At 45.2% G+C, this 21,670-nt stretch overlaps 1 protein-coding gene and 1 pseudogene across 1 annotated transcript; one reads left to right on the top strand and one right to left on the bottom strand.

Annotated features, from left to right (window-relative positions):
* Positions 1–9,093: 9,093 nt before the first annotated feature.
* Positions 9,094–11,262, bottom strand: LOC127236106 (zinc finger FYVE domain-containing protein 21-like; annotated as a pseudogene).
* On the top strand, positions 11,050–19,486 carry Apobec1 (apolipoprotein B mRNA editing enzyme catalytic subunit 1). Its single transcript, XM_051203763.1, has 5 exons — positions 11,050–11,279; positions 14,465–14,492; positions 16,423–16,823; positions 17,378–17,496; positions 19,261–19,486. The coding sequence occupies exons 1-5, from the start codon at positions 11,261–11,263 to the stop codon at positions 19,387–19,389; spliced, it is 696 nt and encodes a 231-aa protein (XP_051059720.1). The 5' UTR covers positions 11,050–11,260; the 3' UTR covers positions 19,390–19,486.
* The last annotated feature ends 2,184 nt before the right edge of the window (positions 19,487–21,670 follow it).

Raw genomic sequence — 21,670 nt, 5'->3', positions numbered from 1 at the left:
TAGTTGTGAGCTGCCTTGTGTGTGCTGGGAATCAAACTTGGGTCCTCTGGAAGAGCAGTCAGTGCTCTTAACCCCATTTTTATTTTTACTTACTATTTTTGCCTATTTATTTAATATTTTGATTTTTCAAAATAGGATTTCTCTGGGTAGCCCTGGCTGTCCTGGAATTCACTCAGTAGACCAGGTTGGCCTTGAACACAGAGGTCCATCTGCCTCTGCCTCCTGAGTGATGAGATTAAAGGCATGTACCATCACCACCACCCTGCTGGTTAGTTGGTTTTAAACAAAGCACATCTTATTGAACATTTTATTATTATGATAAAAGGCCAAAGTCAATGAATGATAGTACTTCAACAACTTGTCCTGGCGCCACCTATCGGTCAAGGTGCAGTTTCACAACATTGCATCCAAACTAGCACTTTGTAAGTCCCTTTTTTTTTTTTTTTGCTTTTTTTGAGACAGGGTTTCTCAGTATTGCTCTGCTCTGGCTGTCCTGGAACTCACTCTGTAGACCAGGCTGGCCTGGACTTGAACTCAGAAATCCACGTGCCTCTGTCTCCCAAGAGCTGGGATTAAAGGCCTGTGTTTCCACCACCTGGCTCCCTATTTTTATTTTTAAGTAAGGATATTAGTGATTCTAAAGAGTTTTCTCCTTATTTTATTTATTTTTTTTTGAGACAGAGTCTCACATAAACCAAGCTGACCTTACACTCACTATGAAGCCCAAGAATGACCTCGGCCCTCTTGTCTTCATGTCCCGTTGCTGGAATTACAGGCTTGTAATTCCACACTTTCCTGAACCTTTATTTCCTTGCCACTTTACTCTCTACCTAAAACAGTTTTGAGTGATTTCTCTATTAGTGAGAACACATGGATGCTTTGCTTAGGAGCAGAGAAACTGGAGCGTGTGTCTGTAAAGGCCCGATTGTGGTGAGTTGGGTGCCAACAGCTGTCTTTGTCAACATCCGGGTTCTCTTGATTTCATCCTTTTTGTTGTTTTAGGCATGGGGGGGGGGAGAGACAGAAATGACACGTGACCAGATTCTCTCCTTGACTCTGTTGGTTAGACTTCTCTGAGTCTTGCCACCACTCTACATAGCTGGTCTCCTGGGTCACAGTAACTCCACTGGATCTCAGTGATGCTGAAATTCTCCACTTTGACATTCAGAGCACTGGGCAGGAGTTTGGCTGCAGCATCTGGAAGAATTGTGTCAAACATTCTACTGAGTTTAGCCAGATTGCCCCATCCTCCTTATCTGACCAGCCAGGATCTCTGGGCAACTCCTCTTTCCCTCCTAGATGTCAAGGGATGTTGTCACAGGCCCCCAGACCTTAGCACAACTGACCCCTTTAGGAAAGTGCCATCTGGGCTGTAAAACTCAGCACAGAGACAATATCAACTGCCAAAACCAAAGCAAAAGCCTAATCCATCAAAGTCCACAGTTCTGGGAAAGGCTCTCATGTACTAACTTTGCTTTTCGGATTCTACAGTTCTGCTACTGACTGACTGTTCTTGTTAACTGAAGTATGTCAACCCAGGACATGGGTTTGTGCTTAAAAGCTCACCCCGAGAAAGGCTTGGGCTACACTGGGATCCTGAATACCCAGTATTGTCCATAGCTGGCTAATGAAGACTTGTTTGTTTCTTGAGACAGGGAATCTCTGTAGCTTTGACTGTCCTGGAACTCACTCTGTAGTCCAGGCTGGCTTTGAACTCACAGAGATCCACCTACCTCTGCCTCTTGAGTGCTAGGATTAAAGGCATGTGCCACTACTGCCTGGCCTAATAAAGACTTTCTTTTGGCTTAAACCCATGTCTGAGCAGTCTTCCTTGGTGGATATCCCACAACAGTATCTTGTCACCAAGATTTGCCTTAGGGAGAACCCTGTTTGGGACCTGGCTTATAGCTCAGGGATATGGAGCATGAATGGATCCCTGTCTTCAATTCCTACACCCAAATCTTTGTAATCTTACCATGTCCTGACTCCTCCATCACCCTGTTCCTTAGCACTTCATGCTTCCACTCCACATTCCTTTGTATTCAAAATTAGGCAAGCTCAGTGGTTAAGAGCACTGGCTGATTTTCCAGAGGTCCAGAGTTCAATTCCCAGCACCCACATGGTGTTTCACAACCATCTATAGTGAAATCTGATACCTTCTGGCATAAATGAGTACATGCAGTTAGAACACTCATATATGCAAAATAAAAAAAATTTGTTTTAAAGAAAAAAATGCTTTTGGCTAGTCTTGGTGGTAAACACCATTAATTCCAGCACTCATGAGGCAGAGGCAGGTGGATCTCAGTGAGTTCCAGGGCAGCATGGTCTATATAGGGAATTCCAAACCAGCTAGAACTTTATAGTGAGATACTGTCCAAACAAAACAAAACAAAAATTGTTTTAACTACAAACTATAATTTGCAAGACTTAAAAGATAAACAATAAGCCAGGCACAGTAGTTCACATGAGTAACACACACCAGACAGGTGGAGGCAGGAGGGTCCTGCCTGATCTACAAAATGAGATCCTGATTTAAAAGTCCAACAGGGCTGGTGAGATGCTCGGTGGGTACATGTTCTTACAGCAAGGCTGCGGACCTGAGTCTGGGTCCTGTGACCCACAAGATGGAAGCAAAGAGTCCATCCCTGCCAGCTAGTCTCTGAATTCCACATGGAGCCCTGACACACTTGAATACCTGCACATACACGAGGACACATGCATTAAAAAATGTAATAACCTTAAAAAAAAGATTTTTGATTTTTTTTTTTTTTTTTTTGGAGACAGTGTCTCTCTGTATAGCCCTGGATGTCTTGGAACTCACTATGTAGACCAGGCTGGCCTCTAGCTCACAGAGATCTGCCTACCTCTGTGTGATGAGCATAATTTAAAAATGCCTTTTAGTCATGTAAAAGTAGCTTAGCCAGGGACCCTACTACAACCAAGGCTGCGCCTGATAACCCAGTGACATCACTTACTCAAGATAACCAGACACAGGACTTGAACTCCACCCATGTTGCCCATTTGATAATATACAGGCAGAGACCAAGAGCAATGAAATACCTGGGTGTGCACGCCTTTAGTCACAACACTCGGGAGGCAGAGGCAGATGGGTCTCTATGAGTTCCAGACCAGCCTTGTTCAAAGAGCTAGTTCCAGGACAGGCCCCAAAGCCACAGAGAAACCCTGTATTGAAAGTAAAACTAAAAAAAAAAAGCAATGCAGTGTTCTATGGAGACACTGGAGATATGCTTCTTTGATCTGTCCTGCAGCTAGAGAGTATTCTCCTGGTCCTGACCCTCAAATCAGAGGCTTCTGTTAGACACTGGCCCTGACCTCAGCTAAGATACCTCAGGTGAGCAACCTTGGGGAGACAGACTTAGCACCATAGGTAGGAATTTAGAGTGTGAACCTTATGGGATGACCTTCAACATAATAAAATACAACTTTTGTTATACCAACCTACCTTTTGTTATATGTACTGCCTATCTTCTTGCTGGTGACACTCCACCTCCCTGGTGCTGAGATTAAAGACATGTACCACCATGTCTGACTTAAACATTTCTTTTTCTTTTCCTCTGTGTAACTATGGAGATCTGCCTCCTGAGTGCTGGGATAAAAGGTGTGCACCACCACTGCCTGGCAAGATTTTGTTTTGCTTTTTGAGGCAGGGTTTCTCTTGTGAGTTTTGGAGACTGTCCTGGAACTAGCTCTTGTAGACCAGGCTGGTCTTGAACTCACAGAGATCCTTCTACCTCTGCCTCCCAAGTGCTGGGATTAAAGGCGCGCGCCACCAATGCCCGGCTCTGGCAAGATTTTTTTAAAATAAAAAGTATTAACATAACGAGCGATATGGGCGCTTCTGGCCCCTAAAGGGTTAGTTGTCCAAAGACTCCCAGAGAAATAATAATCATTTAGTCATCATAAGCTTCTGCGGGAGGGTAAATATTATAACTACAGACACAAGAGTCCAAGTGAGACCCAGGAGAACCTGGATTGAAACAGGCATGGAAGGAGGGGAGAGGGGAAACGTGGTGGGCAGGTAGGCGCGGAGGGGTTCGGACCCTTACAGAGTAAGTTGTGAGGCGGCAAGTAAAGAGCTCCACCTTGTGAAAAGTCAAAATAAAGGGGGGAGACAGGAACCTGAGGATTTTCAGGGATGTATGTCCCAGGACTTGATGCAGCCAGTTGTGTTGTTTTTCTGTCCTCTGCTGGCTAAAACAAGGATGACTAAGCTGGGCACAGCTTCTAGGCAGGCTGCGGTAGGAGGCAGGATGGCTAGCTAGCACGGGAAATACGGCGGAGAACTGATCTCCAAGACAAAAACAATCCAAAGAATTTTGCAATAACAACCAAACCCATTACGGTATTCCAGGTCTCCAGGCCCCCCTGGGCTTGCAGTCAACAGCTCCCCAGAGAGGAGGGTGAGCTGGTGTGATTCGAGGTTTTAGGCATCATCTGCCTAGGAAAGATGAATTGTACTCACCGGTCATTTTCTGAGGGCTGCCCTTACGTCTTCTGTTTAAGTTGTTTGTTTCTGCAAGGTTGTGAGAGTGTAAGCCCCAACATACACATGGTCCTGATGCTGCCCATGCCACCAGGCACATTCTAGCAGCAAGGAGCATCTGACCCTGGATTGGAGGTCCTGCATAAGCTGGCATAAACTGGCACTCAGATTGTTTGGATCATACTGTCCTAGACTGAAACAACCTATTTCCAGAGTTTGCAATTCTGGGGTTTTGTTTGAGATAGTCTCATGAACCTCTGATGTGAGAATGAACTTATGTTCTACCCACTGAGTGGGGCTGAAGACTGTGCTCAGGGGTTAAGAGCCCCTCTTACAAAGGATGTGAAATTAGTTCCCAGCAACCATATGGTGGCTCGCAACCATCTGTAACTCCAGTTTCAGGGCATCTTGGCATCTTATGCCCTGTTCTGATCTCCTTGGGTACCAGGAAAAAGATAGTGCATATATGTATGCAAGCAAAACACTCACACACATAGATAAATAATCTAATAACACATTAGATTATTTTTTATATATTAACTATATATGATATGAAAACTGATTGCCAGTCTTCAGGAAGTATGGGTGAGAGCCCGAGGGACACTGGAGAAGTGTGAATCCAGGAAACTCTGTATTTTCCAGAAGTTTAAAGGATAAGTGATGAAGTAATTATCCTGACTGAGTGATGTCAGTCTGCCACTGTTGAATTATTACATCATTGTCTTTGGCTTATTCTACTTATCAATAAAATATGTTCAATAAAATGCACTTTGTTTGAGAACCAGCCAACTACCTGCCTTAGCCTGGGAACCATTGCAGATCTCAGATTGGCCTAGATAGTGAGCACACCTGGATTTCTAATGGAGAGACGGCTCAGGGAAAGGGTATTCAATATTGAGTCTATGGTGCTCAAAAGATCTTTGCTTTGTGGGCCCGGCTGGTCACAGCAGCTGAACAGCCTAAAGGCAGGTAGGCCGGCCAGGAGTGTTGTTCACTGTATCCAGGTTGTCTTCATGCAGGCTAACTGTGGTTGCTTAGGCCCTGGCTAACATATGTCCCAAGAGCTGGGAATGTAGCATTTCATTCCTAAGACCACATAAACTAGGTGTGGTAGCACACAGCTGTAACATCAGCACTCCAGAGGTCGGGGATGAAGGGTCAGAAGTGGCTATAGTGAGTTGGAGGTTAACCTGGGATAAATGAAATTCTGTCTTTAAAAAGAGTGACTAATGTCTTACTACCTTGTAACTCCCTCTCTAGGACCTTTTCCTAAAGAAGTGATTACCTAGAGATGGAGATATAAGGATCATGCTTGGGACATTATTTACGGTGCCTAAGCATCTGTAAAAATGTGTCCCCCAGGTATAAAATATGTCCCCCCCAGCACTCAAGGCTGAGATAGGAGCATTGGCACGAATTTGATGCTAGCCTGTGATTCCTAGAGAGCTTTAAATCAAAAGGCAATGGACATAATACATTTTGGCATATCCACAGTGGAAGCTGACCTATGTAGACACTAAATAAAAGAGGGGTTGAAATCATTACCAAGATAGCATTGTCAATGGCACTCATGGAGTTACTGGAGAAAACAAGGGTCCTTTCACCCACAGTCTCATAGATAAAAGAATTAAAAAAAAATACAAGAAGGAAACTCAAGGATAATTTTATTAGTTTAATGTCACGTCTACCTTGACCAGCAAGGAAAATGCAACGCTCAGACTCTTCTTTAAGCAGTTTATTCAGGAACCTTGTACAATCTTCTGACCCCAGGGCAGCCCGGCCCACAGCTTAAAAGTCCTTGGGCAGTCAACCCCAGAATGCCATGTGGTGAAAAACAAAAACAGACAGGTCCGCATACACAGAAGCAAGCCAGATTCTCAGCTTTTAGCCAAATATGGAATTGTTTAATACAGACAGCACTCACCATCCGGAAGGTGGAGGGCGGAAGCCAGCGCCATCTTTAAGGCGCGGCACTTCTCAGCCCTCTACAGTCTCTACAGTTTAAGAGAAAATTTACACTCCAGGCAAGCTAGAGACCTCAGCAGCTGCCAGGTGGAGAGATATGGAAACGTGTAAGAGAGGAGGTCATGCATACTGAATTTCTTTCTTTTTCCCCCTTTCTTTCTCCCTCCTCTCTGTTTTTTCTTTCCTTTTCTTTTTTGGTGTTTTGAGACAGGGTCTCTCTGTGTAGCAGCTCTATCTGTCCTGAATTAGGTCTGTAGACCAGGTTGGCCTCGAATTCACAGAGATCTGCCTGGTCTTGCCTCCTGAGTGCTGGGATTAAGGATGTGTGCCACCACCACCTGGCTAATTTTTTATATATATGCCACCAGGCAGTGGTGGTACATGCTTTTAATATCAGCACTTGGGAGGCAGATCTCTGAATTCTAGGCTAGCCTGGCCTACAGAGTTTCAGGGCAGCCAGAGCTACACAGAAGCGCCCTGTCCTGAATCCCCCACCCCCACCCCCACACCTTTCTGTGCCCGTTGCTCATGGAGGTCAGCAAGGGTGTTGCATCCCCCTGGAAATAAAGCCACATGATTGTGGCTGGCCTGGTAGGTACTGGGAGTTGAACCCGGGTCCTCTGGAAGGGTAACAAGTGCTATTAACCACGGAGCCATCTCTCCAGGCCTGCTTCGTAAGTTAGAAAGCAGGTAGTTAGGAGTGTGAGCATCTGCACGGCAGGGGCATATTTAGAGAGAATGAGAATATTACAGGGGATTCAGGGTTGCCAGTTCTTAGTCTCATTAGTATGCTAATTTCAAAAGGATCTAGAAGCTGGCTGTACTGGGACACACACCTTTAATTCCAGCTTTTGGAGGTAGAGGGTCTCTGTGATTTTTGAGGCCAGCCTGATCTACATAGTGAGTTATAGGACAGCCAGAACTATAGAACTACATAAAGAGACTCTGTTCCCAGAAAACTAACTAACTTGGATTCTGAAGAACACTTAAGGCCTTTTTTTTTTTTTTTTTTTTTTTTTTTTTTTTGAGATAGGATTTCTCTGTGTAACAGTCCTAGCTGTCCTGGAACTCACTCTGTAGGCCAGGCTGGCCTCAAACTCACAGAGATCCACCTGCCTCTGCCTCCCAAGTGCTGGGACTAAAGGTGAGCGCCGCCACCGCTAGGCCATGCACCACCACTGCCTGGCCTTGAAGGCCATTTTTAAAGAAAGATTATTTTTATTCATGTGTGTGCATGTGTGTGTATGTGCACAAGTGTGTAGTACCTGTGGATGCCAAAAGATGGCATCAAGACCCCCAGAGTTGGAGTTACAAATGGCTATGAACTGCCTGACTTGAATGCGGGGGATCGAACCCCAGTGCTATGGAAGAGCAGCCAGCACTCTTAACCACCAAGCTGCCTTTCCAGCCCTTTGGGGACTATTCTATTAGAGTTCGGAAGAAAACCAGGGATCAGGCAAGGTGCAGTCTTGGTGGCTGAGAGGAGGAGAGATGATCATGACTTTTGAGTTAGTGTCTAAGAAAGCAGGAAGGACCAGGAATGGGGCTTGGCAATGGTCGGGGTGAGGAGACAATTCAGAGAGAGAGAGTGGGAGGGCCCAGAATATCACGACAGGTATAGTTAGGATGTTGACAGGAATCCAAAAAAGATGTGGGAAGGGGGAAAAGTTACGCTTCATGAATTAGAACTCAGAAAGCAGGCAGGCCTTTAGCAGTAAAGGGCTTCAAGCAATTGCATCAGGGGAAAGCCACTTCCCGGGGTTCGAGGTTCGGGGGTTGCTCGTGAAGGCAATGCTTACTCCTCCCACTTCCTCAGCTTGTCTTCCTGTGAGTCAGCTCTCTCATAGAGCGCTCTCCTCAGCAGGAGATTGACAGGCCCAGTTGGGTTGACTTTTTTTAACTTTCAAAATAAGTTTTAATCATATGCCTTATATACAAATTACTGTATGTACAGTCATTTAATAAAGTGAACTAGTAAGTGAAAAGTAGAAAACACAAAGGTGATACCTTCCCCTTAGTGACCTAGGAAAGGATTGTTCATTGCCCCAAGTTAGTGACAAAATAAACGGAGAGTCATAAACAGGTTAAGGCATTGTAAACGGGCTATTGGAGATACGCAGGGTCCAGTGCTGAACTAGGGGCCTGAATGGTCGACCACCACCTAATTTGTTTCTGTGGGAACAGGGCCAAAAATCTCTAATAAACCAGGGGATTTATAAACATGGTATAGGCTATACTAAAACTGATTTAGTACTGTAGTGCAGCATCTCCCAACTTTAGTAAGTACCAACAATACAGCATAGATCTTTTTGTTTTTTTTTTTTTTGGGGGGGGGTCCTTTGTGTAGTGTTGGAGGCTGTCCTGGAACTCGCTCTGTAGACCAGGCTGGCCCCGAACTCACAGAAATCTGTCTGCCTCTGCCTCCCGAGTGCTGGGATTAAAGGTGTGCGCCACCGACTCCTGGCTACAACATAGATTCTTTTAAAGCGTTAATCAACTGTGTACATATTGCACTAGGTAAGTGAACACTGCTTCCAAGCACCCAGAGCCCTGAGTACTCAGGCAGGAGCAAGCAGCCTGGACATGCTAACTTGATGTGCTCCGCTCCCGCGAAGTCTCTGGCCTCATGATTCGTAGAGGAGCTTGGTACCGTGCATGGCTGCCAGCCATGTGCTGCCTGCCTCTTGCTGCCGTTTGCATCCTCTCCAGCCATCAGCCTCAGCTGTGTTGCAGCCTCTGCCCCTGGCACTGTGTACTGCAGGAACATGCCTGCGGCTCCAGTGCTACCTGCTCCAGGAGTGAAGCCTTCTGTGAGAATCTGCACAGTACAGACATGCGCAATCTCAATTTCATGATGGCTGTCCCCATCCAGACTCATGCATCTCTGGTTGTTGGAGAGATGACAAACCATGGTTTCAGGCTTCTCTGAGTCCCCAAAAGTAACAAGGAAGGTAGCTCCACTTAGAAGCACCTTGAGCTGCTTGTCATAAAGCTCAGGCCTCACGGTGAGCCACCAGTACACACTGGGTCCACAAAGCACACGCGCCGAAGTGGCATCTTCTGACTGCAGCACCTGTTGCAGAAGCATTTCCCACAGCGGCGGCAGTGGCGCTTTCTGGTGATAAAGTCAAATTTGGCATCACACCGCATACAACTTTGACACTCCTTGTACAGGACCCACTGCGGCTCCTCCAAGCCGGACAGGCTTCCGAAGGCACGGTGCTCCGGCACCATGCACAGGCCGCTGGGCTAGCGCACAAACTTCTTGGCGTCGAGATGCGTGGCCACCCCTGTGGACTTGTCTCTGCCTCGGGTTGACTCTTAAGGATGGTAGGGGGTGTTCTGATCTTCCTGTCAGACCGGAATGTTAAGTCTCCACCTAGGCAGAACTCAGATTTCATTCTTCTGACCAAGAGGAAGTAAATTTTCTTTAACAGCCCTCAACAAAACCTTGATAAGTTCTATCTTCATATGATATTTTACAACTTAGCAAGGACACTTATGATGCTTTCCCTCCTAGTTTTACCAAGAGAATGGGAGCTGAGGCCCAAAACTGTTATCAAGGGTGTGTGCGCAGAGGTTCATCTTCAAGGGCCCTCAAGCCACAACGGTGGGCAGACCTAAAGAAGCAGGACTTGTGCTAGGAGGCGGGAATTCTGGGTCAAAAGAAAAGCACAAGCTGGGGTCACCTGGCAAGGGGGAATCTCAACTGAGAAAATGCCCCATCAGATTGGCCTGTAGGGAAGTCTGTGGGTATTTTCTTGACTGATGATTGATGTGAGAGGTTCAGCCCACTGTGGGCGGTACCACTCCGGGGCAGGTGGTTCTGCGGTGTACAATGAAGCAGGCTGAAGAAGCCAGGGAGAGCAAGTCAGTAAGCAGCGCTCCTCCATGGTCTCTGCTTCAATCCCTGCCTCCACGTTCCTGCCTCCACATTCCTCAGTGAGGGAGTGTGACCTGGAAGTGTAAGTCAAGCGAACCCTCTCCTCCCCAAGTTCCCTTTGGTCTTTATCACAGCAATAAAAGCCAAACTATGATGAGACCCTAGTGGGAGGCTTTGGTCTTGAAGAGTGATCTTGATTCTGAGGGCCCATGCTGAGCCCCAGAGGAATTGGTCGCCTGAACTTGACCCAAAGTTCTGACAACAGAGGTGGCTACTGTGGAAAACTATAGCACATTAAGTTTATTTGAAATTAGGGATTAAAAATTCATTTAACCTTCCCTTCAGGAGCCCAAGACCAGCACACTAGATATCTGACTCACAGACCAAGGTCCTTCTGTTCAAGGCGCCCCTCCCTTTTCCAACAGAGATATGGAGCAAAGGGCAAATGAGAAGAAGAAATAGATGAAAACCACAATATTATCACTGGGTCACTCCGAAGCCTTTCGAGTCATAGAAACAGTTTCATTTTCTCTGACCGCTGTTCTGTCTTCTCTTCCAGTCTTACTTGAACTTGAAGGGAGGAGAACGCTTTCTGAATTCAGCTGTTACCAAAAAAGCATCTGACATTTATGAAACATTTGAAGTTTAGGGTCATCGGTGTTCTACTCTGCAGAACTGAGGGTTACTGTGCCCACCGGCTTCCTCACCACGGAGGACAAAAATCCAGACGCCACTTCCTTCTTCATTTACATAGTTCAGATATCAAGTAACAGCTTACTCTCAGGAATGAGTCATGCTCTGTCAGTGCAGATGGCTGTGGGCACACCCGAGGAAACGAAGTCCAGACACACAGTTGGCAGAAGTCACCCTTACCACACAAGCTCCAGAGGAAGGAGTCCAGAGACAGCATGATGAGCTCCGAGGCAGGTAAAAGCGGATGCCAGGTCCTGGCAAGGCACGCAGTTGATCTTTTCCTCTTTACTTTGCTTCCTCCTCTACAGATTTTTGTCATGTTGTCCCAGGCTGGCCCCCAGCTTCTGGCCTCAAGTGATCCTTCTGCTTCATATACCCTCTTGAGTACTTGGGAATGCAGGTAGATGTCTGCTCCCAAGCTTAGCTTAGCTCCATGGTCTTGAAGAGTGCATCATCTGTACATGACTATAACCAACTTATGCTTGGGTCCCTGGGTGCTTTGCAATTTTCCTATTATGATTAATACATTAATATTGTTCTTTAGGTGAATTACTATTCTGATGAAGTATTTATGCCTCCTGATGATTTTGACAAATAACACTAAATCAATGATGGTTTCATGGAAATAAAAAATTTAAGTTAGTGAGTCTGGTGATATTGGCTTGTAATTCTAGCTACTTGGGAGGCTGAGGCAGGAGAATTATTAGTTGATGGTCTTTGTGCATTATAGGGGAAGTTCAAGGCCAAGTTGGGTAACTTAGCAAGAACCTGCCTTTCAAAAGTGTGGGGGAGCTGGAGGGATGGCTCAGCAGTTAAGAATACTTGCTGTTCTTGTTTGATTCCCAGTACCCACACGAGGCTGCTCACAACTGCCCGTAACCACCTGTAAGGGTTCCGATGTCCTCCTCTGGCCCCCACAGGCACCTACACACACACACACACACACACACACACACACACACACACACACACACACCTTAAAAAGCTTTGTTTTTGCTAAGAGGAAGAGTGGGGGTATAGCTTAGCAATAGAGAGCTTGCCTAGCATATGTGAGAGCTTGAGTTCAATCTCTCAGTCCTGCCCACTCTTCTACCTGGAAAAAGGAAAACTAAAACTACTGAAGATAAAACAGAAGTAGTGACACATGGTCTGTATGCTAGTTGACTAACGAGACAATTATTAATTAATGTCAGTAAGGTGTGGTTATTCCCACCTGTGATCTCAGTAGTCTGGAGACAGAAACAGGGGATTACAAGGAATTTGAAGCTCACTTGAGCAGCATAATAGGTTTCAAACCAGCCTAGGCTACAATATGAGACACCCCCCCCCAAATAAACAAACAAATGGTCTGGGGATGTAGTTCAGTTGCTATAGATTTGATTAGCATGCCGGGAACCCTGGGTCCCATTCCCAGCACCACATACAACAGACATGGTGGCTGCTGCCTGTAATCTGAGTTTGAGAGGTGGTATATGAAGAATTACATGTCTAACTTAGGAAGGAAATGATTTCAGATGAAGTGGGATTGGAGCCAACTCCTAAAATTGCATTTTATTATTGTCATTGGCAGAGGTCTGGTCTTTGGATATTAAAAAATGTATTTATCTATTATTTGTTGTTGAGACATGGTCTCATGTAGGCCAGGCTGGCCTTGAGTACACTTGGTAGCAGAGGACAACCTTGACAATTTCTGAAGCTTAGAGATATGGCTGAAGTAGCACGTTGGATACATTTGCCTACTATTTAATTAGTGTGTGGCTGGACACAGAAAATAACTGAAAAAGTGAGGCTACTTGGCCTATTTATTATAATAGACTCTCAAAAACAAGCAAACAACACAATCCAGGGCAACAGCAAGCCAGGGCAATGGCGAGCCATGAGAACAGTGGAGCCATCTGGGAAGGAATGAACATTTTCTTCTGTAGGCTTCAGTCAGGGAGACAGTGGTTCTGCTAATTACAAGTCAGATACAAAAAGCTGCAAGGAAAAAATCAAACTTGTCAAAAGCAAAAGCCCCATACTGTAGGCAGATTTTTCTTTGGGCCTCCAGCTCACCAAAAAAAAAAAAAAAAAAACAAAAACAAAAACGGAGAATTATCAATTACAATTACAAAAGCTCAGACTTAGATTAGCCTTGTTTCTAGCTAACTCATAACTTAAATTAACCTATATTTTAAAATCTATGTTCTCTTATGTGGCGCGGTTACCTTTCCTCTGTTTGTACTCACCATTCTGCTTCCTCTCCGAGTCCTCTCTGTCCCCAGAAGTCCCACCTAACCTCTTCCTGTCTAGCTATTGGCCATTTAGCTCTTTATCAAACCAATCCCAGTGACACATCCTCACACAGGTAAAAGCTGTTCCGCAATGCCATACTCAACAGTTTACATATGGTGGGAGCGAAGCTCTTCCAAGGACAGTTGTCTGTGGGAGATGTAACCATGATGGTGGTGCATAAACCTACTTTTATCCTTAAAATCTCTGACTCTGGAAATACTGGAGAATATACAGGAAGCAGTTCAGGGCAGAATTCACCAACAAGAAATATCCAAAATGAAAGAATGGCAAATAGCCGACTGAGCAGCAACACTGTAGGGGACACTCCACCTTAACTGCTTAATAATCCACTAAGCAGTGACACTGTAGGGGACACCCACATTGCCATAACTGTTAATAATAGAGACTACATCTGTAGGCCGGAAGTATGTAATCCAATTGGACATTCGAAACATCTGATGAGTATTGACAAAACCCGGGAACTTTCACATTATTTTTATTTTAAAAGCAAAACTTTAAACCAAGTTGTATGGAATGCTGAAAAAGTTTTTAAAGTTGGAAGTTCTTCTTCGCCATTTCTATTGCTGTGGCTGTAAGGATTGGGAGGCATTGCAGCATTCATGGACATAGGGTCTTCTCTGTGTGTTTATTAGAAACCCAAGTCTGAATGTAGACTCCAATCATGAATAAAGTGTGTTCAGCTTGCACATTACCCCTGAAACAAACCTAAAAGAAAATAGACTATGCTTGTAGTAGACTTTAGTAAAGTTCATTCAATCGTTATTCAGTACTTTGCATTGTTAACTGACATGTTTTGGGTAGAATGACAGAGCCTGGAATAAGATAGGCATAATCCATTTGATTTCCAATTTGGACCTTTTGGATCCTTCCTTTGAGAAATGATTTTCCCAGTAGGTTGATTTCTTTTTCTTGAGGTTGGACTTCAAGGTGTAGCCTAGGCAGACCTTGAGCTCCATACCCTCATGCCACAATGTCTAGTATGTGGGGATGGGAGGTGTGTGCCACTGTGTGTACTGGCTTCTATTTTCCAATATGATTTGTAGGTCTGGGGGACTAGAATACATTTTCATAGCAGTTCAGTGTGAATTGGATGTTATCTGACAAAGTCATGTCTTGGTTTACAGGTCCTGCTGTTGCTGACCCCACTCTGAGGTAAGACAGGCATAGTGTTTCCCAACTCAATCACACAGAAATGGATGTTTAGGAATTACAGAACTACAGTTTAGTTTTTAGAGTGTAAATCTGCTTGTCTTTATTAAATAGCAAAAAAGCACCTCAGCCAGTTGTGAAAGAAACAGATAATATTTACATTTACGGTAAAATGAAAAGTAGAGGAGTTTTGAAAAGAATATTTATGAGTTTTATTTGCTTATTTCCTTTTTACATACTTTAAAATTAATTAATTCATTTATTTGGGTTTTTGAGACAGGGTTTCCCTATGTATCCCTGGCTGTTCTGGAACTCACTCTGTAGACCAGGCTGGCTTCTAACTCATAGAGATCCGCCTGCCTCTGTCTCCCAAGTGCTGGGATTAAAGGCCTGCACCACCACTGCCTGGCCATTCCTTATCATTTTTAAAATAATGTTTTCTATATTAACATTATCCTGGATATCTGCTTTTACAGGCTTTGCTCAGGTGTGCTGAGCAAGAAGTCCAGTGCTCTAATCAGAGGGGTTTTTAGTGGTGCTTCTAAACAGGCACTGAGGAGCCAGCCCCCTCCCCTCCCTTCCCCTCCCCTCCTCCTTCCCTGCTCCTCATCAGTGTCTTTAGGGAATGAGACATGTCATTGTGCCTCTGTCATGCAGAAAATCAGGTTTCCTGGTGACACACAGAAGTGAACATGTTTTAACCATTTATCTTTTCCTTGTTTATTATTATGGTGTGTGTGTGTGTGTGTGTGTGTGTGTGTGTGTGTGTGGTGTGTGTGTGTGTGTGGTGTGGTATGTGTGTGTGTGGTGTGGTATGTGTGTGTGGTGTGTGTGTGTGTTTGTGGTATGTGTGGTGTGGTGTGTGTGTGTGTGGTGTGGTATGTGTGTGTATGTGTGTGTGGTGTGGTGTGTGTGTGTCTGTGTGTGTGTGTGTGGTGTGGTATGTGTGTCTGTGTGTGTGGTGTGTGTGTGTGTGTGTGTTTGTGGTGTGTGTGGTGTGGTATGTGTGTGTGGTGTGGTGTGTGTGTGTCTGTGTCTGTGTGTGTCTGTGTCTGTGTGTGTGGTGTGTGGTGTGTGTGTGTGTGTGTGTAGCAGTATGCAGGCCTTGACACAAATGTAGAGGTCAGAGGACAACTTGTGGGAGTCACTTCTCTTCTCTTTTCTACCACACTGATGGTGGAGATTCAACCCAGCAGACTTGGCAGCAAGTGCCTTTACCCCCTGAGCCACCTCCTCAGCTCCTGTTTTTGCTTTTGAGACAGAGTCTTGCTATGTAACCCAGGCTGTTCTCAAACTTGTCATCCTCCTGTCTCTGCCTCCTTAGTGCTGAGATTATGTGTGCCACCATACCTGGCAATTTGAAAGACAGACTTTTAAAAGAGAGGGGTGGGAAGGTGATCTCAGTTTGTGGAGTACTTGCCTACATGCACAAAACCACTACGCTAGTTTCAGTTCTTTGGGTAGAGGCAAGAATATCAAATGTTCAAGGTCTGGCTGGGAAGATGGCTCATTGGATACAATGCTTACTGTACTGTACCCTATTTTGGATTGCCAGCACCCTATAAGTCAGGCCTAGTGGAGTGTTTATGTAACCTCAGCACCGTGGAGGCAGAGACAAGTGGATCCAGGAGGCTTAATGGCCAATGAGCTCTAGCTTTATCCAAAGACTGTCTAGAAAAGCAAGGTGGAGGATGTTAGGAGAAGATGCCCAACATTGACCTCTGGCCTCTGCATGTGTACATATGAGCAAGTGCATATGGACATATACATGCAAACATACACACCCAATAAATAAATAAAATATGAATAGAATAGAGAGATTGACGTCATCTTTGACCAGCCTGGAATATATAAGATCTGGTTAAAAAAAAAAAAATGAAGGAAAATGTTCCTTAGATTTCTTAGACTTCATGGGAATCTTTTTGTGTTTCAGGAGAAGAATTGAACCCCAGGAGTTTGAGGTCTTCTTCGACCAGAGGGAACTTCGGAAAGAGACTTGTCTGCTCTATGAGATCAACTGGGGTGGCGGAAGGAATAGCATCTGGAGACACACGGGCCAGAACACCAGCAAACACGTGGAAATCAACTTCATAGAAAAATTCACTTCAGAGAGATACTTTTACCCATCCACCCGGTGCTCTGTCATCTGGTTCCTGTCCTGGAGTCCCTGTGGGGAATGCTCCAAAGCCATTACAGAATTTTTGAGCCGGCACCCCAACGTGACTTTGTTTATTTATGTAGCACGACTCTATCACCACATGGACCAGCGGAACCGGCAAGGACTCAGGGACCTCATCAGCAGAGGTGTGACCATCCAGATCATGACTGAACAAGGTAAGAACAGAATGTCCATGAGAGATGGTAGGGGGCAGACACCAGCTGTTGGTGATGCTGGGATGAAATCCCAGAGGTGAAAGGTCAACATAAATTTAGGGGGGAATGAAGTCTGACCTTCACAGCAAGGGATTGATGAACAAAAGTAACTCCTTCTTCTACCCTAGGCACCTCTGCCCGCCAGTCACTTAAAATGGACTTCCCTTCTAGGGAGCGCAACCACCTCTAGCAGCAAATAGGCAGAGCCTTTATGTATGCTTTGTGGTTGTTGCTATCGGCAATTGAAGCCGAAGCCTTGTACATGCTAAGCTTACATGGGAGCAAGCTCTACACTACTGAGCTACGCCTCTGCTCTCTTTCGCTTTGATTGGAGACAGGGTCCTTAAGTTGTTGCTCTGGACTTGTGGCGTAGCTCAGGCTAGCCTTGAATTTGCAGTTTTCCTGCTTCAGCCTTCTGAACAGCTTGGATTGCAGGCATGAGCCACTGTGTCCAGGTCATTTGAAATATTCTACCATGGTGTTTGTGAAATGAACTGAATTATGTGTTTCTTTAGAGTACTGTTACTGCTGGAGGAATTTTGTCAACTATCCACCTTCAAATGAAGTTTACTGGCCAAGGTACCCAAATCCGTGGATGAGGATGTATGTGCTAGAACTGTACTGCATCATTCTAGTAAGTGATTTTGGTATTCTGTTTGTTTCTATTTTGAGACAGTTCTTGTATAGTCTAGGTTGTCCTTGAGCTCACTATGTAGTGGACAATAGCCTTGAATTCCTGATCCGTTTCCACCTTCTGAGTACTGGGGTTATAGTCTTGTGCTACCACATCTGGCTCCCTAGTAAGTCCATCTCCTCTGTGTAACTTTGGAGCCTGTCCTGGAACTCACTCTGTAGACCAGGCTCACCTCGAACTCAGAGATCTGCTTGTCTCTGCCTCCTGAGTGCTGGGATTAAAGGCATGTGCCACCAACACCTCACTCTCTTCCTCATCCTTTAATGTGCCTCTATGTCTTTATGAATGGATGCTACAAGTGTGCAGGTGCCTGGAGAGGGTCCCTGCAGCTGGAGTGAGAGGTGGTTGTGAGCCACCTGTGGTGGGGGCTGGGAACTGAGCTCCAGAGCAGCCTGTCTTGTGTCAGTTCCTTTGCTGTGGCTTGCAGATCCCCGAGGGAGAGTCTGTATATAAAGCAGGGACATGGTAGCAGATACAGAATGCTGAGAGACTGGATCTCAGTCCCATCCATGTAGGAGCCAGGAGAGGGCTAACTGGGACTAAGGGAGCAATTATAAACTCTCAAACCTGTACTTCCTCTGGCAAGGCTTCATGTCCCAAAAGTTCATCACCTTCCCCAACTGTGCCACCACGGGACAGCAAGTGATAAACTGGAGCCCATGTGGATACTTCATACAAGCGGCACAGCGCCCTTAACCACGGACTACCTCTCTCTCCATCCTCTCATAAATGTGTCTTATTTCTCCCTCTCTCTGTCCCACACTCTTCCTTCCTTCCTTCCTTCCTTCCTCTCTCTCTCTCTCTTTCTCCCTTCCTCTCTTTCTCCCTTCCTTTCTCTCTCCATTCCGTTCTCTCTCCCTTCCCCCTCCCCATCTTTCTTTCCTTCCTTCCTCTTTTGTTTTTGAGACAGTGTCTCCCTATATAACCTTGGCTGGCCTAGAACTCACAGCGATCTGTTTCCCCTTCCAAGTGCTGGGACTAAGGTGTGCACCCCCCCCACTTTCTTGTACATTTACCTAAGGGGCAAAAGCTTTGCTGCAAAGAAAAGGAATCCTCTTTTGTGCTTCTCTTCTGAGGATTTTCCCATAGACTCTCACCACAGTTTGTTTGTTTGTTTATTTATGTCATTTATACTTAAATTTAGTTATTTAACTAGGTAACTCATCTTAAAATGAGAAAACAAGATAATCTGAAGCCAGGCATGGGACACATGCTTGAAATCCCAGTGCTTAGGAGGCTGAATCAAGAGGATCCTGAGTTCAAGGCCAGCCTGGGCTATAAATCTAGACTGTCTCCAAAATCTGCACCACTGCCACCTGAAATAGCTTCTTTAGTGGGAAGCAAGTGTGGGCGGGGGGAGGAAGGGGTGGGTGTCAATCCGTGTAAGGTGTGGCTAGAACACAGTGACTTCATTTTGCCCTTCTTGTTGCTGTCACACTGACCAGAGCCTCAGTGTTCCAAGTGTTCCATAGTGGCAGAGGTCAGTCACACCGTTGAAGAAAAGGTCCCTCATTTGGATTCTTGATCCAAATGGTAGCTCGACTGAATCCCAATAGACATTTTAAAATGTTCACAGTGATAGTGATTAATCATTATTAGTCGGTAATAATTAATTAATAAGTAATTAATAGTGTTAGTTATAACTATACTAACTATAGTAATATAGTAACTATAGAAGATAAACTATAATCTTCTTTGTTTCAGGGACTTCCACCTTGTTTAAAGATTATAAGAAGACACCAACACCCGCTTACGTTTTTCACACTTAATCTCCAAAGTTGCCATTACCAAAGGATACCACCCCACATCCTTTGGGCTACAGGGTTGATATGACCTCTGGGAGTTGGAGATGAATAAAATGACTCCTTGTATATGTACTGTTTGGACAGCAAGCAATGGTGACCTATTTAAAAGTGACTGCCATGAAGAATCTTGATGTCAAGCTGGGCTATCACTCCTGGGTAGATTACTCGTTATAGGTGTGAAGCTCAGGGTTCAGAACTTCGAGGAAAACAGAAAATCTAGACATTAAGTCAGCTATGGCTTGTTGTATACTCCTATAATCCCAGCACTTGGGAAGGCTGAGGCACTGGATCTCTGGGAGTTCAAGGCCAGCCTGGTCTACATAGTAAGATCCAGGCCAACCCAGGATACACAGTGAAACCTCATCAAAAACCAAACCAAAACCTAACTAAAAGCCAAAATCAAGACTCTAGAAATTGAGCTGGGTATTGGTGATGCATGCCTTTAATCCCAGCACTCGGGAGGTAGAGGCAGGAGGATCTCTGTGAGTTCTAGGCAAGCCTGGTCTACAGAGCTATTCCAGGACAGACTCCAAAGCAATACAGAGAACCCTGTCTTGAAAAACAAAACAAAACAAAATTTAGAAATTGAAATTGAAGACTCAGGATTAGGTGGTACATTCCTATAAGCCCAGTAATTGAGTGGTAAAGGCAGGAGAATGACAACTTCAAAGTCATCTTGAGCTACACAGTAGGTTTGAAGCCGGCCTCAACAGATATGAGATTCAGTGTGCTAAATCCTTCGAGTTATGCCAGCAGCCAACATGTCACCAACTTGCATAATAGAGTCACTCTGACCAGCTCAGGATTTGCTTGCCCGCCCCTCCAAAGACTGTCCTGGCATACACCAGTCCCTGGGCACTGAGAGAGGCTTAACCTTACAACTTCTTACAAAGTCTATCTCTGCATTTAAAAATTTTAAATTACATTTATTGATTATTATTATTATTGTGTGTGTGGAGGGAGTTGTGTGTGCATACTGTGGCACTCCTGTGGAGGTCAGAAAACAACTTCTAGTGTTTCCTCTCTCCTACTATCCATTCTGAGGAATGAATGAAGATCGCCAGTTCAAAAAAGTAATTCATCATTATTAATTCTATCCCAGAGCTGTCCCAATAGCCCTATATCTGTACATTAAAAAAAACTGCCGTGAAAGATACCACTTATCAGTTGTTACTGTGTTTGTTTGGCTCCCAGCACCCACTGAAGTTTGTCTGTGAAAAAATAAGGAAAGGATGTTTGTCCATGTGGGTCAGGGGTTCCCACCTCGTTAGAGTCAAACTCAGCATTTTCCCGTTTTGTTTCTATTTTGAGTCAGGGTCTCAAAAAACTTCCAACTCACTATGTAGTCATGGACGACCTTGAACTCCTGCTCCTCAAGGACGTTTTTGTTTTTTATCCGTCCACCTGTCCATCTGGGATCCAGAACTCAGCCATGGTCTCCTCTCTCTAGCCCACTCTGTCTTAGGTTCTGCTCTCTTCCCTTCTGGCTGCTTCTTGTCACAGAAACGCTTCTGGCTTTGAGCACGTTTTCTTGACTCCAGCCATGCTCTTCTATCTTGAAAGGCCACCACAGCTGTGTACCATCACTTGTTCTTATAAAAAGGTTTGTGTTAGGCACAGCATCATGGCCTCTGATCTCTGTACTCAAGAGGTTGAGGCTGGAGGACGATGAGTTGGAGGCCAGCAATTGGGCTACCTATTGAGACTCTGTCACAAACAAACAACCCATCAAACAAAAGACAGAGCAGGGAGGTTGCTTAATGGGCAAATGCCACTGCCCAATAAACCCAGGCAGAAAGCCAGTCGAAGTTATGTGCATCCAGGATCAAGGGAACCAAGGACCGTGTACTGGAATCTCTGAACCTATGAGCTGAAATAAATCCTCCTCCTTTAAAGTGTTCCTATCAGACGTTCTGTTACAGTGAAGAGAATAGTGATGTGGTGGGAAACAAAGACATTTCAACAGGTGAGGGATGAAGTTACTTTTCAGGAAGCATTTGGAGGGTTTACTACGCTAACCCAAGGAAGGGGGAATTACTGGAGGCTGGGACACAATCAGAAGGGAAAGCAAAATCCCCAGCATGTCAGTGGCAGAGCAGTACCAGGGTAAAGCAGATGCAGGAAAAAGCCGAGGAGAGAGCCTGTGAGATTAGGGGATGCTCTGGGCACATCGTGGAAGGTGTTTCAGCAGATTCGACAAGGCATGAAGACTGCTGAGCCCTATCCCATGGGCTGAGGGTCTGTCTGGATGGAACGGAAGGAGAAAGCCAGCAAGCGAGGACATCTTCCCTCTGCTCTCCAGCTCCCTG

The sequence above is a fragment of the Phodopus roborovskii genome, unplaced genomic scaffold (genome assembly GCF_943737965.1).
Source record: "Phodopus roborovskii unplaced genomic scaffold, PHOROB, whole genome shotgun sequence".
Classification (NCBI taxonomy): Eukaryota; Metazoa; Chordata; class Mammalia; order Rodentia; family Cricetidae; genus Phodopus; species Phodopus roborovskii.
This window is presented reverse-complemented; position numbering and strand designations above follow the sequence as displayed.